General features: G+C 38.1%; 2 protein-coding genes across 2 annotated transcripts; both read right to left on the bottom strand.

Moving 5' to 3' along the window:
• Positions 1-219: 219 nt before the first annotated feature.
• On the bottom strand, positions 220-4,495 carry bbs5 (Bardet-Biedl syndrome 5). The gene is made up of 12 exons (XM_053328354.1): positions 4,357-4,495; positions 3,993-4,075; positions 3,831-3,896; positions 2,821-2,870; positions 2,405-2,532; positions 2,160-2,295; positions 1,821-1,916; positions 1,198-1,260; positions 947-1,081; positions 699-782; positions 434-457; positions 220-327 (listed from the first exon to the last, which is right to left on the bottom strand). The coding sequence occupies exons 1-12, from the start codon at positions 4,416-4,418 to the stop codon at positions 226-228; spliced, it is 1,029 nt and encodes a 342-aa protein (XP_053184329.1). The 5' UTR covers positions 4,419-4,495; the 3' UTR covers positions 220-225.
• Positions 4,496-6,223: 1,728 nt separating this feature from the next.
• col28a2a (collagen, type XXVIII, alpha 2a) lies at positions 6,224-20,468 on the bottom strand. Its single transcript, XM_053329163.1, has 34 exons — positions 20,333-20,468; positions 19,530-20,104; positions 18,871-18,891; positions 18,680-18,739; positions 17,492-17,545; positions 16,253-16,297; positions 16,136-16,162; positions 16,014-16,058; positions 15,849-15,893; positions 14,650-14,703; positions 13,505-13,573; positions 13,327-13,395; positions 13,070-13,138; positions 12,058-12,126; positions 11,422-11,490; positions 11,255-11,323; positions 10,845-10,913; positions 10,653-10,724; positions 10,421-10,489; positions 10,257-10,328; positions 9,947-10,015; positions 9,726-9,794; positions 9,563-9,631; positions 9,369-9,437; positions 9,194-9,262; positions 8,896-8,964; positions 8,653-8,721; positions 8,447-8,527; positions 8,213-8,248; positions 8,083-8,119; positions 7,321-7,878; positions 6,920-7,227; positions 6,545-6,794; positions 6,224-6,456 (listed from the first exon to the last, which is right to left on the bottom strand). The coding sequence occupies exons 1-34, from the start codon at positions 20,466-20,468 to the stop codon at positions 6,224-6,226; spliced, it is 3,744 nt and encodes a 1,247-aa protein (XP_053185138.1).
• Positions 20,469-21,219: the final 751 nt, after the last annotated feature.

Below are 21,219 nucleotides of genomic sequence, written 5' to 3' on the forward strand. Positions count from 1 at the left end.
AGATGTAAAAAAGGTACTCAAAATTTCTATTTAAATATGTTTATTCACTTTAAATAATACAAACTGCATTATATTTCACATTCTATTCACAACAAGAAAATATATTTTTATAGAAATAACTCCACAATAAATATTACATACATATAATTAAGTTTTTTCTTATTATGAAAAAGTATCATCTTTTAATCTAATCCTACATACAAATAAAAATACTGTTATCTTATTTCAGCCCATGACTTCCCACAGGCCTTGAAGTGTGAAGCCCTCCTTCAGCTTTTCAACGGCAAGGCCCAGCTCGTCAGAAAAAACTGGCTCACGGTCTAGTTGCTATGGAAACAGTAAACAAATGAAAAAGTTTCCACAAATCATAGAGTAACATGTTATACAACATATTTAACAATTATAGCTGGGGATAAAAGTTGTGAGATTTTACCTTATTGCCATCAGCAAAGTAAGCCTGCAAACAACAGACACAGTTAATACTTTTGATTAAGACAACCAGAATATTCTGAGTGTGATCATAAGTTATTGATGTCTGATGAGCATCAGTATGTCAGCATCAGTACTAGGCAACATTAATTCATGTTTGTTTATAGTGTTGAAGGGCATTAGCCAACAGCTATTCTGAGAGTCTGGAAACTATAGCAATGACACCCAGAGGAGCGATGAGTGCAAAGGTGGCCAACAGACACACTCACAGTGAAAGCATCAGTCTGCTCATCAGGCTCAATTTCCACATCATCGGGGACTTGTTCCACGGTGAGTTCTTCCAAAGGCTGCGGCTGAAATTATTGTTGGGACAAACAGCGCTATGACAACATGATCTCCTGAACAGTGGCATTCATTTATGGTAATGTAAAGATAAAAAAGACATTTAACAATGACACTGTAATGTAATAAGTTACACTAATGAGACGTTCAGGATCAGTGATTCATGTGTGTTTACCTTTTCTTCCATTTCATAGTCCACTCCAAAGATTGGATTGGCAGAGTACACCTTATGTAATGAGTTGATTTCTTTAAGTGCATCCTGAAGCTTATCCACAGGGTCTATCTTAAAGCCCAGCACATACCCTCCACTCTAAAACAACAAAAAACAACAAAACAGTGTAAATTTACATATTACAAGCAGCAAGAAGAAACCCCCAATAATGTGATGAAGTTGGGTAATTATGATTCAAAGTACAGAAAAGTTACCTGGCGTGAACTCTCGATCACCAGAGCCAGGCCAAACTTGGAGTCTCTAATTCTGATAGACCACTTTGGGAGAAAAAATGTAGAAAATTGAATAAATACACCATCCTAACCTGGACTAGACAGAATACATGGTTTTACAACATAAACATGTGCATGCCAAGGCCTGTCTTGCTGCTGAAAAGAGTCACTATATTGTTTTAGACATTTGTCCTGTTCTGAGGATGTTTAGTTCACCAATCTACAGGCTGCTCACAAATTTGGTGTTTCGAATATAGTAAATGGTGAGTGAACAGTGATATAAAAAAATCAGAAAAAAAAGTATTATTATTGAAAAAGTATTAAAAGAAGGTACAAATCAACCACAGAACTAGAGCTCCTGAGCACCTAATTGTGCTGTGTGTTTGTTATAGCATAAAGTAAACAAGGATGGTAAGTTTAGGAATAAGCCCAATGTATAAAGACTACTACATATATTACAGTATCTTTTTCCTCATATGTTTGTGACTGAACAATGAATGAGCAAATATATTTGCAACTCTGCTTTTAAAGCTCAGTTTCTGACTTAAGTTGACAGGAAAAGTAGAAAGTTTTGTCTGGATAGGGGATGTTCTTATTTTACGTACAATCTGGAGGTAAGGAATGCTGACGTTGAAGCTCTCGTTCATATTTGCATGCCACACAATCCGAACGTTGGTGATAAAAAAAGTTCCAAGGTTACCCTAAAAGAAAGAAAACCGACAACAATCATGGAAAAAGGACAGATTACAAATTAATGATCTCATATCAATTGTCAATTAAAAAGAGCAACCTTACAATTATTATATGCAAACACCTTCAATAAAATCTCTTGAATGACACACACCTCTACGATTAGTCTCTACATGCATGTAATCAGAGACATAAACTATGTTTGTACATAAACAGAACAGATGAACAGATACATTTAGGAGGAAAACCTGTACCTGATCACTGGATAAATTCCAAACTCCATTAATTTTATCATACACCTGCTCCCGGGGCAAAAGTCTTAGCTGCTTATTTTGAATAAGAGCAGCTCGCAATTTCAGGTCCCTGTACATTTTAGAGGTCTCATAGGCTCTGAGGTAAAAAACAAAACAAAAAACAGAACAGATTTTAAAACATTAAGCAGGACATTTTATGACAACTGTTATCAGAGACCTGAACACTCAATCCCAATTTGTTTTACCTGTGTACAGCAATGACAGAAGTAAAGAGTCGTGGACTTCCCGGAACCACGTTTGTGAAAATGAACTCAAATCTTGTGTTGTTGGACTTTGTCAGGATGTAGAGTGCTTCAGTCTGGCCTCTCAATTTCTGAAGAAGAGCATTAAATTAATAAATTAGCATGTTCATCTGTCTTTATTACTTCGATTAGATATTTAATTTATCAGTGTGTCGAAACAACACTGCCGTTATTGGCTTTTACACAAATTTTGAGGCAATAAAACATTTGTTCATTTAAAATATCTCAAGTCAAACAGTATGAACAGTTTCCTGCATGCTGTGTGTGAAGATACATGAAATGATACCGGACAAATAATGCTGAGTAAGACAATAACAGCATAATTAATAATTATAGAAATAAAACAAAGATTTACTTACTGAGTTAGCTGTCCTTGTTGTGATGTTGATGATGGAGTTGTAACCAACAGCTGAAAGAAATGAAAGATTTGCATTTAGGTTTGACATCTTTTTCATATGATATAATACTTGACTTCTTCCACAACTTTCGACTCTTGAAAAGTCTCAGGAGGAGGACAGTAAAAATGAGAGTGTTTAGAAATAGAAATAGCTTATTTATCATTAGATTAATCTCAATTTCATGATTATAACGGTCACTCACACATCTTTAGATCTAGGTGAGGTTTTAGAAAAAAGGACGACTCAATGGAGCACACACAGGAAAGCAATTAAACCTACTATAATGACTGTTTAAATTTTGATTTCATTTGAAGATGACCATGTAATAACCTTTATCGTAAAAAACACACCTTAACGTGATTTTATTTCTTTGAAAAGTGGGGTGCGTCCTATACACCAGTAAAATACAGAGAGAGGTTGGATCTGTATATGATTATAGGTATGTAAAAGACTGTCCACGCTAAGAATGATAACTATAACAATAACTGTAAAGATAACAGCATCCACACTTATGAACTATAATGCCCTATAAACAGCTGTGAAAAGCACAAAAGCAGGCACTCCAGCTGATTAGAATAGTCTATTGATGAGCTTTTATTGCTCTGCGGCAATGACACAGTATGATCACACATCTGAAGAATAAAAGATTCACTAACTTTGTTGTTTTTCCTCTGGATGGAACAGAGGATGATGCTTTGTTTGACTCTGGGATTGACACAGAGTCTCTTTACTTTTCTTTTATCTTTTTAATCTATTTTAACCATTTTTTTACTCTAACTTTGAATAAAGTCTCTGAGTCTCTTATTTTACTTATTTAATACATTTTTTAAAACTTACTTTTATTTACATTTTCTAAACATTTTTATCATCCTTATTTTCTTCAGCTGTAAAGCAGTGTGAACTATGCTAGCCTGTATGAAAGGGGCTATATAAATTAAGTTTGATTGATTGATTGATTGATTGATACTCACACAAATTGACTCTAGGGAGGGCCAATGAATGCCAGATGATTCTCAGGTTTGTCACCAAGAGCCGTCCTGTAAAAAGAAAAAAAGTGGACAATATTTTTTAATTAATCAGCCTAGCACAAACTACCCAGCGAGCTTTAACCTCCAAATCAGCAGGATAAATACCTCGATCACCGTTGTTGCCTTTCGTGTCCTCTATTGAGTCCAGGCAATCAATCAGCACCTCTCCTGGTCGGGTTTTCATCTGCCTGTGAAAGTAACATTGATTGAGTGAGCAATAAAATCTGCAGGATTGCTTTAGTTTAGCTGTAGATGGCTACAGTAATGCATGCATCATCTAGGCGTCTCGACACTGCACATGTACTATACTGTGAAACGTCTTTCTCGAGAAAACAGGAAGCTATGAAACTAACAGAAAACACCTTGCAGCCAAGTAAAAAGGCAGTAACTTAGTAAGCGAATAACGTAGCTGAGCTAAGCTAACTAGCGTCTGAGCTGGTGAAATAAACATCACAGCTTATTAACTTACTGTGCTGTTATGTCGAATCTAACGTCTCTGTCCTCCCAAAGAGCATCTAAAACAGACGCCATGGTTGTAGGTTGTCTCTCTCACAGGTTTTGTTTAGTATTGGTAGGTGGTAGTTTGCTAAATGTTTAGCAGGTTGACTAATCCGAGAAAGCCTCACTGAAGAGTCATTATCACCATGGCAACGGACGGCAAGTCAGTGGGACAAACATCCTGTAGAGTAGACCCTGGATGCTAAATAATTCCTATTTAGGTTATTTAGTCAGTTTATTTCATGTCTGGCCAGGTTTTAAACTGAACATAATTTAATATTTAGTATGGAAGCCCATGTCTACCAATGTGACGAAATAAATGCAAGTCATTTGAATGAAAAAGCAATAATATCAATATAATGACTTAGTAACTCTAATAATAAGATACTATCTCAAAATAATGAGAAACTATCTCAAAATAAAGTCATTATTTTATAGAAAGTTTCTCATTATATTGACTTACAGGATCTTTTTTTCATCACATTGGCACAAATGGGTTTCGATACTTTTGACAGTATAAAAACAGAAAAAAGAAAAAGAAAAAAAAACACTTAATTGTCCATTGCATGTAGACTATACCAAAGTATTTTAAATGGATAAAAACAAAACTTTGATTGAGAATAGCCATGCTTTATGGTAGAGATATCTCAATTGATTTAGAAAACAACTAAGTTGACCAAAATGTTAACTTTTTAATTCGACTACTCTAATTTATGAGCAACAAAGACTGAAATAATCTGAATAACCTAATAATAACATATCATAGAGTAATTGAGTACTTTTTAAATCTCCTCCTCCTTGTTTGAATTTGACTGTTTTCACTAAAGGTGGGGGAAATATTCACCAGACAGTTTGTTATACAGAAGTTGTCCTTGGAAAGTGTTTGGAAAAGGGCAGACTTTTTCAAAAATTACTTGGCAGGTGATTGGATCTCTCTATCACTGTCTATTTTTCAAGGGTTGGGCTGGGTTCACAAGATTATGCAAGAATCCTTAAAGGATGTTGATTGGTCTGTGTCGAGACCATGAGGAAATGCTGGGTATCATCTGACTGGATGCCTCCACTATTTGGATCACCAACCAACCACCATTTCCTCTACTGCTACAAATAACTAAGAAAAACAAACTTACAACCACCATTATTTTATATTTTATTATTAAAAACATACAAAACATTTATTCGGATAGTCACACACAGCCCAAATAGAACAAGATGGCTTTCTCAGTAGACCTCTGCAAGCATTAACTACACAGAAATGACACTCCATTGTAGCTGCCAGTTATAACCCGAATGGAGAGGTTGTAAAAAAAAACAAAAAACAGTACACACACAAAAGTACTCAGAGCATATGGTTCATATTTAGGCATATCATGTCAACACAAGGTAAACAAACATCACACTATTGCTGCCTTGATAGAAATATTCAGTCTATGTAAATAAATGGCTCAGAGAGGTATAAGATGATCAAAATATTTTTGTTGTCATTTCAGGATGGGTAAAGCCCAAAAAGATGGATTTCTCCTGTTTTATTAAGCGCAATACACTTTCTTTGAGGTAACAAAGTCAGTTATTGTAGAACTTAACAAGTCAGTTAGTCATTTACTGTGTTGAAACAGTGATCATTAGCACTGTTTTGTTAATTAATCAAAAATTCATTTGTGTGTGAGAAGAATAGTGTTTGAAAGGTGCATTAAATTTTCTGAACACAAATGACAGAATGCATCATATTAAAATGACTAAAAACAGCAAACTGAAGTGAAGAAATGTCAATTTTCTGACAGCTTCTCCTTTCATCCTGTTGGAAACAAGAAAACATGATATTCAAAAAAGAGTAATAATCAGACAATCTGCATATTTTCTGTTAAAAATCTGAAAATATTACCCGTTCTGAGTACACAAGTCTTTTTGCACAGATCTTCTGTTTCATAGCGGTTGTCATTTCCACCACAGCCTCCATACCAAAACTGTGCACAGGCATTGGCCTGCTTGTCATAGTACCAGCGAATGATATATTCTCGGCATGTGCCTTGGTCCAAGTTTAGATGACAGTGGGCATTGAGGGGAGCAACCTCTGAGGAAGAAACAGTCTATGAGATGCATGTTGCATGCATGCATATTGATGTAGAATTAGATGAATTTAGGAGGAATACATTACTCACCTTCAGGCTGGACTGGACTCACCACAGGCTGCAACTGATTAGAAGTAAAGGATGAAACTGAGCCCAGGGTGGATGAAGATTTTGCAGATGAAGATGATGATGATGATGATGATGATACGACTGCCTCATTGGAGACAAAGCCTTCTCTCACTGGTAATAAAGATGCTGTTTTGTTAACTGTAGCCACAGTGCTGCTGCCCCGCACATGGGCCCTTAAGTCTAAATCTTCACCTTCATCATCTTCCACCACCTAAGAGTGGGAAAACAACATAAAAGTGCATCAGTTTTGGGTTGAATTCTGTCCCATCAGTGATGACAATTACAACAGAGAACACACTTAAGGAAAGCAATACAGGATGTGTTTTCAACAGAGACCTTAACAGGAAGAGGATCAGCACTGATGGGCAGAGTGAAAGTGTCTCCACGGCCTCGGCTGTCGGTGCGTCTGTGATTTTGGATCTCCTCTTGGTAACCATAACCATTCCTGTTTCCATATCCATTTTTTCCATAATGATTATTGCCATAGCCATTATATCCATTGGTATTCTCTCCATGTCCATTGTTTCCATTAGTACCAAGACCATGCCCATTGTTGCCATTCCAGCGTCCATTTGTAATGTGGTTGTAGATAAGGGCGCCATTTTCATCTTCACAGAATTGGCTGACAAGTTTAGACTCCAGTTCTGAAAATAGTATAAAGAAAACATTTATTTTGCACTTTAGCTATTATTATTACGTTTGACACACAGTATATATTCAAATTTGATCATTATCACCTGTTAGAGTGTTGAAATCATCAATACGGTACATATGTTCCCAGTCGGGGTCTGAGGCAATGCTCTTGAGTTCTTCCAGGAACTCAGCCTGCGTCGGATCAGAAGAATTGACAATCCCAAGAGCATACATCTCAATGTTTGCAGCATGAGCCTCCCGCACAGCTAAATCAAGTTTGACAGGTTCTCGTTTGTCAGTCTGACCGTCAGTGATGACAATGGCGACTTTTCTGACTCCAGTCCGGGCACTGAAGAAAACCTCCTGAGTTGCCTTTCTGATGGCAGTGCCAGTGTAGGTACCCTCACCCATATAAGAAATATGGCTGATTGCCTGCTTCACATCCTGTTTGTTTATGTAGGTAACCAAATCGAACTCCACATGGACTTCCAGACTGTAGAGGACCAGCCCGATTCTTGTTGCATTACGTCCAACTGTGATCCTGTCCACCAGCCTTGTGACAAAGTCTTTGATGATTTCAAAGTTCTCAGGGCCAACGCTCTCTGAGCTGTCAATGACGAAAACAAGCTCCATTGGCCTTTCCTTGCATTTGATGCCGCATCCTGTAAACATAAAATACAGCCACAAATGAATTATTCCCCTGTTTTCTGGTTTATGTAATGCACGCTTTACAAATGTGTAGCCCATAGAAAATTCTTATGCCACAATCTTAACTAAACCAATAACAGTTGAAAATAAACCACATATAACGTTATCAGTGATTTGGCTCTCTGTTCATGACAGTTGAGATTTGACTTGTGTCTTACCACAGATCTCTTTAATCAGCTTAATAATTTCCTCTCTCTGAAACAAATGAAAACAATTACATTAGTAAAAAGCCCAAAAGTCTCTATTATTACTTGAATAGTCAAATATTAGTTGAACTAATGAACTTACTGTGAGGCCTGGATCTCCTTTTGTTCCTGGTCTTCCCTGGTAATTGAGAGAAGTTGCAAAGAATATTATTGTTTCAGTTTTGTGTTGTTAAAAAGTGTGACGAAAATAACCTGACATTTCATTGCAATCAAACAATTCATCTATTTGCTCTCTTTTACACACATATACTTTAAACTACAACTACAATTCTTTGAAGAGCTTGATTTAGACTTGAACAAGATCTGTTCTACTCACTGCTTCACCATGGACTCCAGGATCTCCAAAGTCTCCTTTTGTACCCTTCATTCCCCGTTCACCCTGTAATCCACGATCACCCTGTAACAAGGGGAAAGTAACTCATCAGTCAGAGACTAGTCAGAAATCAATAAGATATATACAAAACTGTGAATTGAACTTTAATTTGTAATAAAATGTTTGAAAGATATATCAATATCCCTCACTTTAGCTCCAGGAAATCCATCTCCTTGAGGTCCTCTAGGTCCAGTCATACCTTGAGATCCTGGCTCACCCTGAAATTAGATTAGATTGGACTGAATCATACAACATAGTTCCTGACTCTTGGTAAAACCTAAATTATTGTTTTTTTCTGTGGCTAGTTTGTCAGGCAGTTGTTGGTACTGTAACATGTAAGCTCCACATGATACAGCAGCACTTTCAATATGTAAAACAGTGGGAACTTTTACCTTTGGGCCTTGAATACCCTCTCCCATAGGTCCATGTGGACCAGGAGATCCTGGTCTCCCAACATTGCCCTTAAAACACATGGTTAAAAAGTAATCAGATCACCAATTTATGAGCAAACAATATGAACATGTGCATATGACAAATAGTCAGATTCATTAGTACGCATTGGTTAGTACAACCTTTTACCTTACATGTTTTCAAAGGTTCACATTATTTAGGTATTAGCAATTATTCTGATTTGAATATCAGTTATAATTAGATCAAACTGTATCGTAGATAATTTGGTGATGATCTTACTGGTGGTCCTTGTAAACCCTCTCCAGGTGGGCCGGGCAAACCTGGCAATCCTCTAAAGCCAATGTCACCCTGGAACAGACAGGTTGTTATCAGATAGACTTTAAGCATTCCCATATGCATGCATGCAAAAACAAAAAACCAATACAAATGAAAATCAAAACATATAGACACAAACCTTTGGACCAGGAATTCCTATTCCTTCTGGCCCTACCTCACCTGGTAAGCCCGGTAAGCCGGGAGGACCCTAGAAGAAAGTACAATACTTGTTTTAAACCATATTGAATATGATTTACTAGTTACAGAAGTTTAGTATGTGAAAAGGTTTAAGATTTGTAATGTAATATAAGATGTGTATTTGATGGTACAAACCACTGGGCCAGGGGCGCCTTCGCCTTTTGGACCAACTGGACCTGGTAAACCAAGATGACCACGATCACCCTGGTAAAACAAAATTGATTGATAAAGACTGAAAACAGCATACTGTCTATACACTAACATCATTGATAAATGTCCTCAAAACACTCCTAAATACCTTTGGACCAGGTAGTCCATGGCCTGTTTCCCCAACATGGCCAGGGGGACCAGGAGGACCTAAATCTCCCTGGAGACAAGACAACGAAGCTGATTCTGATTATCAGAAACATTTTTGTGATACATTACATTGAATCTGATTCTATCTGGCAGGATTTCTGCTACTTGTCTACATGCCAGGATTGGTGTGAAAAGTTTGATTATATGATTTTATTAATTTACCTTTGATCCTGATATGGACCGTCCTGGCTGCCCTGGCATGCCCTGTTGTCCTGGTATCCCGCGTTCTCCCTGGAAGGTAAGAGCTGACAGTGAACTTATGATTGAATGTAAGCTCATCTGTTTTTCTCATAATTGTGCTGCCAATAACCTACAAAGGACTTGATTTACTGATCTAAGTCTGACAAGCTTTTTTGGCTGAATGCAGAGGCATAAATATATATTCAACATATAATAAATTAAAAGAGGATGGGAGCCAGAGCTTCTTCAAATGCACTATTACACCACAAGAAAATACTTGTTTCATTCGTACCTTTGGTCCAGAGGGTCCTGAGATCCCTGGAGGCCCATGTAACCCACGGATGCCTCTTAGACCCTGGTCACCCTAAGAGGAAATACATCATGTATTATGTGAATGATTTGTTTGCTGCAATATGAAATCAAACAACAATAACAACATTATAACCTAAAGCTTACTTTCTCCCCTGGAGTGCCAATTCCTTGTGGTCCCTCAGGACCTCTTAAACCAGGTAAACCAGACTCCCCCTGAGAGAGGAAAAGTAGATAAGAGATAGAAGAGATCTGTTTTAAGCCCACTCAGCTATGATACATAATTCTGGAAATAAAATAGTTGTTTACACTTTAAGCCGACAGACAAAAGAAGGATAGGGGTCTATGAAGTGGAAAGTTTGCCACAGAGTCGGCATACCTTCTGTCCTGGAGCTCCATCCTCTCCTGGTAGTCCCGGCAGGCCACCTAAACCAGCTGCTCCAGGTTCTCCCTGTAACAGTAAAATAGCACTGCTTGATACTGGATGGATTCAGTATATTGACACTTCCCTTATGCTATAATAGACCATGTTTAAGTGAATTCATTTGGATCAGCACGTGAGTTGTCTCACCTTTGAACCAGGCTCACCAATGCCCCTCTCTCCTAGAGCTCCCTGCTCTCCTGGTAAACCTTGGTCTCCCTAGAAATAGAAACAGCATGACAATACACTGTAAGTCATAATAAACAAAAAATGTAACAAGCATGTCACCTCTGGGCTTGTTTCGCGTGTTGTTTTTCCAATTTAAAGTTTTTCTATGCATTTATGTTTTCATACTGTATATATATTCTAAGGTGCTGTTTACAATAACAAACATGATGTTATACCATGATTACATTAAATAAAGTAGCTATGTCCTTTCTGTTTTATAATTATGTTAACAAAAAATAGAAAACTTGACTTGACTATGTTGACAAACAATCAATGCAAACTACACAAACACACACAGTCTTGCATTTCAAACTGTAGGTGTTTTAACAAACCTTAGGTCCAGGTAAACCTTCTCCTGGAATTCCTCTTACTCCTGGTGGACCTCTCGGACCCTCAACTCCCTGCACAATAACACCAGTTATAGGTCAATAAGTATGAAAATATGTTGCTATGTTTCAAGATGAAATTATGGAAATATGGATAAAGATGTTCAGCTTACCTTCTCTCCCTGTATGCCCACTCCTGTCAATCCAGTCGGCCCTGGAAGACCTGAGGGTCCTTGTTCACCCTGGAAGTAAAACATCACAGCCCAGTTAATATATAACTTATCTGTTCTCAGTTATATATTGTGTAGGCATGCATTTTCTGTGTATAATTAATATATAATAATAATAATAATAATACATGTTATTTGATGGCGCCTTTCAAGTCACCCAAGGTCACCTTACAAAGAAATGTATGTATATGTATACAGTATAATATCACCAGTATCACCTGCCAAAAGAGGATTATTAATTATGTGAGAACAGTGCAGGTCTTAAAAAGGTTACATGCATAAATCATTATAGTACAGTCCTAAATCCTGGGAATACACATCTCAAGCAGTAAATTAAACATTTAAATGTGTCGATAACAAGGATAACTTCACCTGTGTGTAGTTACACATTATTTATAGCATGCCACCTTTAACTTTAAGCAACCAGATGTTTCATTTACTCAGTCTGGTGTTCCAAGAGGCCATCTTTGTAATTATAGCCTAGAGGACATTTGGGCTCCCTTATGGATTTCATTAGTGCCTTTGTTGTGTACACGTTATAATGAATTCTCTTTTCTAGACGATCATTTTATAACCCACCCGTTCTCCTTTGATTCCTGCACCCTGCTGTCCTCTCGGCCCCCTCGGCCCAGCAAGCCCCCGATCCCCCTGTGGAACAATATCAGGTCATCTCTGTCAGTTATATCACAGCCATTTGCCATTGGTTCACAGCTAAATCCACATTGTTTTCTAAGAATAGAGTACAGAAGAAGAGCATGTTGGCTCCTGTTACACTCTTGTGATTGATACAAAATGATCCTATGTTCCAGGAATGGGACTGTTTTTTCCCCCTCATTTTTCATGGCACCTCTTAACTACATGATTCCCCTTTGAGAGTGCTTTTAACCCCTTTCCAGTACTGGTGACTTATAAACTGAAATGGATGCTGATTGGAGAAGCCTGAGCAACATCCTAAGTGTATTGAAATGCAGACAACAAAAAGACCTGATCATATAAACTCTGAGTGTGGGTCTGGAGAAGAAAGGTTGTGATCACCTTGGACAAAAACAGTCTGATCCCTTTTTACAAGAGGTAGAGTTCAGCAGAGGAGTAAAACCTACAACAGTCAGGAAGTCTGGGACAGGTTAAACAGATGTGTAGTTGCTTCAGGACATTTCCAGTGTTTCCAAGAGCTTCCTTTAAAAAATAAAATCGGTGGTGGGATGTAACTAAGTATATTTACTCAAGTTTGGTACAATTGGTACAACAAGGTGTTAGTAATTGTACTCTTCAACCTTATACTTACTCCACTACACTTCAGAGTGAAATGTGGGCTAGTCAGGAGGGGGGCAATAAAGAGACAGGAGTTAAGACTGCCTTTTAAGAGACAGAGGCTGAACTGAGGGGCTGCATAAAGGGCCACTATAAGATTTATAAGGAGGTTTTTGAACTGTGATTCATGAAAAGCTACTGGAGTCCACAAGTAAAAAAACAGAGCTGGAAATGAGCATTAGAAGCCAAAAGAAAACAAAGTCTAAGTATTGTGGCATGTTCCAGTTTAAGACTGGGACAAAGATACCATTGTGTTTAGTTCTCTGACTGCAAATAATACCTTTGGTCCAGGGAAGCCCTCGCCATGTGGTCCTTTCTCCCCTTGAACACCTTGTGTTCCGGGTGGTCCCTGTAAACAAGGCCAAACATATGATATGTCACCCAAAAGGCTCAGTTCAAAGTACCTGCTGGCTTCCTGAACAGATCATATGTGCCACATTTGTCATGGAAGAACAAATAGATGCATAGGCACAGACACAAAAATCATATAATTTTACAATCTGGAAATATAAAAATAAATGTCTCTCCATAACTCACAGGAGGGCCAGGTTCACCAACGCCTAGAGGACCAGGTGGACCTGAGCGACCCGGGAATCCCATGTCACCCTGCAGATTCATAATAAGTCAGTATAATAAGAGAAACACACAGAAATGCAAATAGCAAAGAAACAACATACAATAAAGTATTTAGAGGAGAGAACATAACATGACTTACCTTTGGACCAGGACGCCCAATACCAGTTTCCCCCTGAATTCCTGGGGGGCCGGTTGGGCCACGTTCTCCCTGTTAGCACAATCATAAACACTTAACACCACTTAACACTGGAGCTTAAACACTGTACTAAAATAATGGAAGAATATTAGTATTGAACCCCAAAAGCAGTGTTGCTTACAATTGTTTTGTCTTTCTTGTTTAACTCGTTGATTTAACTTATGAAAATAATGCTGTAAATCTTTTACCCGTTGTGTGTACTCCTAATGGGGCAATGGGTGAGCTATTTTATCTCTTCTTGCATGTCTGAACAATTATGAGCTTAACTCTGTCTTGAGCTCCATTAATGTTTGCTTTATTGTAAAGCACTTTGTAACTGAGTTGGTGCTATATAAATAAGGTTTAATATTAGTTCAAGTTCAAGAAACCCCCTAACAACAAGGTGTCAGAACAACAAAGGATTACAACATCAATTAAGATCCATTACATGATTTGCCTGAAGTGCAGATAACTTTGATTTAAAAAATAAGGTGATGCGTCTAACCTATGTGATATATCATTGCATTTAATTAAATTTAGCCAAAGTTTAATTAAAGAGGTATCATTCATTGCTTGACATAATCATTTGATGACTGTACATTTGCAGACAATATCTATTCTTTCCTTTGAAATATATATATAAAAAAAACATAAGTAAAAACATATAACGAATAGGCTTGTCTTACTCATAAATGCAAATTTTATTCCACAAAGACCACCATGACTTCTGTTTATTTTTACAAATGCTGCCTACATGTCGACACATGGCGAGATGGCGAGCACACACAGGCTATGCATGTATGTTATTATCTACCGACCCTGCTGTAGGCACTTCCTAGTCTGTATTTAGAAACAGGATACAAGGATAACCTGTAGTGAGATTTCTTGCTGTTTGTTCATTCCTTATACTGGTGAATTACAGTAATGATGGGGAAGACTTTGGCTCATTTCCAAATGTTCACATAGGGCTCTATTACCAGACAAACAGGCTAAAGACTGGGGTGGTAAAGCTCCAATCTCTTGTTTAAACTCAATTCATGAAAGGAAATGTAAAGGTCACAGCAGATGTTCACAATGAGGTAAGTAAAAGCTGTTAAAAAGGGGCTGACCTGCTTTCCCTGAGGACCTTCTGGTCCAATGTCTCCATGTGGTCCTGGTAACCCCTGGGCAAAGACAACATATACAACCATTAATCAAGGAATACATTTGGCATGTGATTTTTCATCAGTGATTTTCATTTTCTTTAGTATAAAGTGGATGTTCCTTAGGAATTCACACACTATTCATAAGGCTCTCTCTCTCTCTCTGTCTCTCTCTCTCTATTGATCTGAAATCAGCTGCACTGTACATAACGCCATACTTGCATATCCACATTTTGTAAGTTAACAGCTGTCTTTGCTGTTTTGCTGATTATCAGTGAAATATATAGGCAAGGCAAGGCAAGGCAGTTTTATTTATATAGCACGTTTCATACACAATGGCAACTCAATGTGCTTTACATAAAACAGAAAAACATGCAGTTTGAGAAACAATAAAACATACAATTAACCCTCCACCCCCCCCCCATAATAAAAACAAAGTACAGAAAAATAGAAAGAGAGAAATAAAATGCTAGAATAGAGCTTTAAATATAAGATTGCAGCATAAAATAATGATTAGCTTTAAAATCATTAAAAGGACATAGAGTACAAATGAAAGATTAAAATGTAAAGTGCTTTAAAAGAGCTCAATCATAAGCACAGGAGAAGAGACGTGTTTTTAACCTGGATTTAAAAGTGTTGGGGCTGATTTCAGTTCTGCTGGTAGTTTGTTCCAGTTGTGTGCAGCATAACAGCTAAAAGTTGCTTCACCATGTTTAGTTTGAACTCTGGGGTCAACTATCTGACCTGAGTCAGTAGATCTCAGAGCTCTACTGGGTTTATATTCTACTAACATGTCATTTATGTATTCTGGACCTAAACCATTCAGTGATTTGTAGACCAGTAGCAGAACTTTAAAATCTATTCTATAGCTGACTGGGAGCCAGTGTAAAGACTTTAGAACTGGAGTAATGTGCTCTGATCTCTTTGTTCTGGTTAAAACTCGAGCTGCAGTGTTCTGAATGAGCTGCAGCTGTTTAATGCTTTTTTGTGGGAGTCCAGTCAGAAGACCGTTACAGTAGTCGAGTCTACTTGAGATGAAAGCATGAATCAACTACTCCTGGTCTGTTTGAGACATAAAACCCTTCACTCTGGATATGTTCTTAAGCTGATAGAAGGCTGTTTTGTGTACTATATATATAGTAGTAGTAATTGTAGTTGTCACTAACCTGCAGACCTCTAAGTCCTCTCGATCCAAGTGGACCCTCAGGACCCTGTAGCAGATCACATAGGGAGGAGAATTAACATTATGTCAACTACAGAAAGCCCAGAATAGATAAGTATCAAACTAAACATGATACTCAGTACATGTTGTGTCATGAGTGCTGTCGTACCCTGTCGCCTTTGATTCCCGGAGTGCCACACTCACCCCTCTCACCCTGTGTAGAGATTAAAGTAGTGTTTGAATTGTTTGAAATCAAATCAAATAAAGTTGTCATTAACCTGAATCACTTACCTTCTCTCCTTGTCCACCTGATTTTCCCTGAAAATAAAAGTAATCATATGTTATTTGTGAATAAGCAACAGAGCCAATTATATATTAACTTTCTTTATAACATATCATGGCAATTACCTCACCGCCTTCTCGTCCAGGTAAACCACTTAGTCCTGCTTCACCCTGAAATAACAAGATTATATGGACTCATATATCAATAAGTATGAATCTATTAGGTGAGAAAGGGAGAAATTATTAGGAGAAAACAAAAAAAAAGTGACTGGCTCCAAAATTAAAAATACCACATTTGATGAGATAGATAACTAACAAAACACAACACAAATAACAGTGTTACCTTGTAATGGACTAATGGACAAACAATAAAATGGACATAATGTCAAATTAACATCAACAGTAAGGTTAATTTAAAAGTTTTGAAATACTTATAGGAGATATAGTGTCTTCAACTGTTGGACAGCATCAAGCTCCATCAGCGCTTGATGTGTAATTACACCTTAGATCAAAAACATACATGGGTGCTTTCGGTGCTTAGAGAAACAAATCAAATTACCTTATAATCAATTCTGTATTTGATTTGAAGCCTGACTAACATTACTTTTGTACAACAGTCAAGATGTGATCCCAAAACAAGATTTTACTTTTACTTTTGTACTGTATTTAGGTGTAAGGTGTTAGCAACAACCATAGACTCAAAGATGAAAACTAAATATTATGTGTGCATACACATTTGAGACTACTGAACTATTGAAGTCCGCAGAAAATCAGAACCAGGAAGTTCCTTTTTAAAAAAAGATTTAATTTGGGCTTTTTTGCCTTTATTTATTCAATAGCTGGCAGAGAGGCCGACATGAAACAAGGAGGGAGAGCCATGTGGCATGTGCCCCAACCACTCGACCACCAGGGCGCTCCGAAATCAGTTACTTTTCCAATCCAACACTTAACCACCTTAACAATCCAACCTCTAATTTCGTCAAGAGCACTATGGTGTTTCTCCTATACTTACTGTTTGACCATATTGGACTACACTATTGGACTTAAATACATTATATGTTCATTAGTAATAAATAATAAATAGTGAACTATTGGCTAGTTCCCATTTGCACTACAGCACGTAGTGTTTTACATTATAAACAAAAACATTATTGAACTGATATTTAACTACTGTTTTCCCCTGAAATTTACAAACATTGTTTTTTCAAATACTTCATAGTTTACAGACACTGAATAACCAGGTTCAGGAAGCCTGACAACAAAATTGATGTCAGATTTGAGACATCTAGTAAGTATTATAAAACTTGTAAAACATTTTTTTAAAAAAGAGTCAAGAAAGTCATAGCCTATGTGCATCAAACCGACCTTCTGCCCTTTAAGCCCTGGGGCACCATCATCTCCGGAGCGGCCTTTCTTCCCCTGGAATGAAACAAAATCAGGGTTTAGATTTGATTTATTTCTTCCTCTGACACTTTTTACCACTTATTAGAAAAAAGTCTATGACCCATAACCGGAAAATTAAAGGTTATCGTAACCATGTCTCTGCAAAGCGAAAGGGCCATATATTTTGTAGGCAGGTGTTCTTTTAAAACTGAGACAGCAAAGAGGGAAAGGGTCACCGGACTGATTTCTGAATGTGTTACATCTGAAAGCTGTGTGACAGTTGAAGCCATAGGTGAGCATGAGGTGTCTTGTCCACATGGCCAGGGGTCATTGTCTTGAGCCACACCTGGACAGCGTGTCAGTTTTCTATTCACCCGAAGTTGCTAGTTTGTGACCATTAAACTAATGAGAGCAATTATGAGAGACTCGCAGTCTGAGTGTAAGAATTTAAAGAATCTCTCTGAGGATAAAGCACCTGGTTAATGACCACGCAGCTGTCTGTCAGCAACATGATTATCTACGTAGTTGCTGAAAAGCTTGACATTACTTGAGCTGTCAGCTATCTGGGGAGTAGAGGGGTGGATGAGTGAAAATGTCTGCATATGTGCATGTCTAGGGGGGCTTGGATCATCTTTGAGACCCACAATACGAATATCTGGTGTACTGTTATGTACTGTAGTCCTTCTATCACTGCATAACAGACCAGGATGTAGGGGTGTGATGGACAAAGGTCCAGTTTTATAGGCAGCTGGAGCTGTAACTGTGGTGCCTCTGGTTTCCATGGGGGATATCTTATGTTGCATGAGAAATTCACAATAACTGTCTGCGACAGGGCACACAGAGTATCAACAAACATATTTCTCTAGGAATAGCAGCGTCTCTCCTTCCCTTTCCCTGTTGCCATAGGTTTGCTTTTAGAATGTGGGACAGGACCACCTATATATTGCTTGTGCAAATGTCTGCAAGCTATACTGAGGAGGAGGCAGGAGGGGGCAAGTAATTATCCTGATTGTTTGAAAGTGTAAAATTCCTAAAATATCAGGATCATGACACATTTCTCCGCACAGGATTTCAAAAGACCTTCCTTGACATGTGACACTTCAAAGACAATCTCTGTGGTTACAGGATATTTTGAGACGTTTGAAGTTTTAATTTTTACTTAATACTCACCGCAGGCCCACTGGGTCCCCTCTCTCCTTTCTCACAAGCACATTTCAGAGTCAGGGGGCACTTTAAAAAGAAAGGACATGTTTGCTGAGCTGTTGTCAATGTAACTCTATACAGTCAAATTGGTCACCTTCATCTAATTGCGCATTGTTGAATGCCAGACGATTCTGTAGATGAGTTGAAATAATACTTACTTCTTCATCAGCCAAGCCAGTCTGAAAAAAACAAAAAAATAAAACAAAAGGGGTTAAATATCTGACAGAATCTGAGTTTGAGCAATTTAACATACCCTAATCTGTTTGTTCATGCTGAGTAATGTCTGTGTGTGTGTGTGTGTGTGTGTGTGTGTGTGTGTGTGTGTGTGTGTGTGTGTGTATCTATACAAATGTTAATTTTAAGAAACCTGGTGAAAAGACATTAAAACTTGAAAAGCAGTTTTTTCAAGTTTTAATGAATGGTGGCTGACAGAGGAAGGAATTAATCTCTAAATGTGAGTCTTCTCTTGCCATAAAGAACATATAACTTGATTGAACCAGGTTGTTTAAACTCAAATAATTGTGTTGTGACATCCAAGAAAGAACAGTTTTTCCAAAAAAAAAAACAGACAAAAAAGATTAAATCGCTGCTTTAAAGGACATCTCAAGATATATGCTCATGTAGAAAAGCTTTTAAACCAAAGCTGTCATATACATTCTTTCATTTGTTTCTCCAGAGCTTTTGTCATCATTCCATCCCTATACAAATACCTGAACATGCCTGTCCATGTGTCAACTCTGAATACATGCTCACTCAAAGCAAATACATCACTCTTCTCCTCAGCACTGCTTGATGAAAGATGTGGTATTATACTCACAATTTCTGTGACGATCTTTTCGACTATGTCTTTGTCCTGTAAATTATGGAGGAACTGGGAGGCGGGAGAGCTGGCGAGCAGACGGAGCTGGTCCACATTGGCCGGTTCATTGGCCGTACGGGTGATGCCCAAAGTGAAGAATTTGACACCCTGGTTCTTGGCATCAGCAACAGCAGAGAAAATGTCAGGGTTCCTTGGGTGGGAAATGCCATCTGTAAGCAGCACGGCTACTTTGATGCTGCCAGGATTGGACTCCTCCAGGTAGATCCTGGTCATGTTGGTGATGGCGTAGGTGGTGTAGGTACCATGCCCAATGTAGACGATGGGGGCTATACGGGTCTTGAAGTTCTCTGTGCCCTTCCAGTCTTTGAAGGTTTGCTCTGTGATGACATGACTGCTGTACTGTAGCAGAGCCACCTTCAAGCTCAAGCTGCGGCTGGTGTGCAGCCGTATCCCTTCAAGTCTATCCACCATGTCCATAACAAACTGTTTCTCCTGTTGGTGATTGTCCTTTGCACTCTCAGAGCTGTCCACCAGGAAGGAGAGCTCCAATCTGCAGTCCTCATCTAGGATGGCTGTGTGCACAGAGAACAGGATGAGGGACTGTTCACAAGTGTTTTTCCATTCACTAATTAAATGACTGATTACATTATATTGTAAGTAATTTTCAATAAGTTTCACACAGAGGAGAAATAAATGATGAAGCCCAGACCTTTGTTGGTGCTATAATACATTATTAATAGTTTTTGGTATATTTTGGAGTATAAAAATATTTTCATTGCATTGTAAATTAATTTTCGTACCTTGTCCATCATGAATATTTGCAGTCAGAGGTTTTGTCCTAGGTTTCTTGATAACTTTTCTGTCCTCATATAAGTCTTGGGCCCAGACACTGGTCAGTGCTGTGACCAGCAGCACTGAGGTAAGAGAGGGGAACATCCTCGCCCAAACTATGGAGACAAAACAGCAACAAGTCAATCAATATCACTGTCCACAAAATTAGTTTCTGCATCAAATCAAAGTTGAACAGATTGTGCATCCATACATTTAATCTACTAAGGTTAAGTACATTTTGGAAAAGTATTTGTCCTTAAAATAATTGTTATATTCACACAGACTCACTTTTGAACTTCCTTTGGAGATGCAGCAATTTCTAGTATTTCAGTGTCCTATTTTGAGTGTGGAGTTGGAAAAAGGTTGCAGGAGCAGCGGAGACCAAGGTGCACAATGAGCTTCAGTTAGCTCATTGATTGTGCAGCAGCAATATCAGTCATCCATGGGAGCAGAGAGTGAGAGACCCTGAGACACTTTCTCCTCCTTTATAAGGAGGAACCAACAAGCCAGATCCAACGGAGCCTTGTCAAGACTCCTGCTCTGCCCTCAGGGCAGGGGGAAGGCTGGAGTACGTCTCCAACAGTGAAGCAATGTTATGTGTTTGCTGAAAGTGGCATTTTAATCACTACAAAGACAATAAACTACAGATGTAAATGTTTACTAGGGGGTACCTTGTTTTTAAATACCACAGAATTATAGACATCGTGGACTGTAATTGCATCTTAGTCTAACAGTCACACTTTGTCTTGTTATTAGAGAAAGTTACAGAACCTTATTAACTGCCTGGACAAAACAGTTGATATATGTGTCTGGACTCAGTCAGGTTAACTTCTGTACTTATGCGACGAAAAAATGA

Source organism: Scomber japonicus, chromosome 11 (assembly GCF_027409825.1).
Source record: "Scomber japonicus isolate fScoJap1 chromosome 11, fScoJap1.pri, whole genome shotgun sequence".
In the NCBI taxonomy this organism is placed as follows: domain Eukaryota; kingdom Metazoa; phylum Chordata; class Actinopteri; order Scombriformes; family Scombridae; genus Scomber; species Scomber japonicus.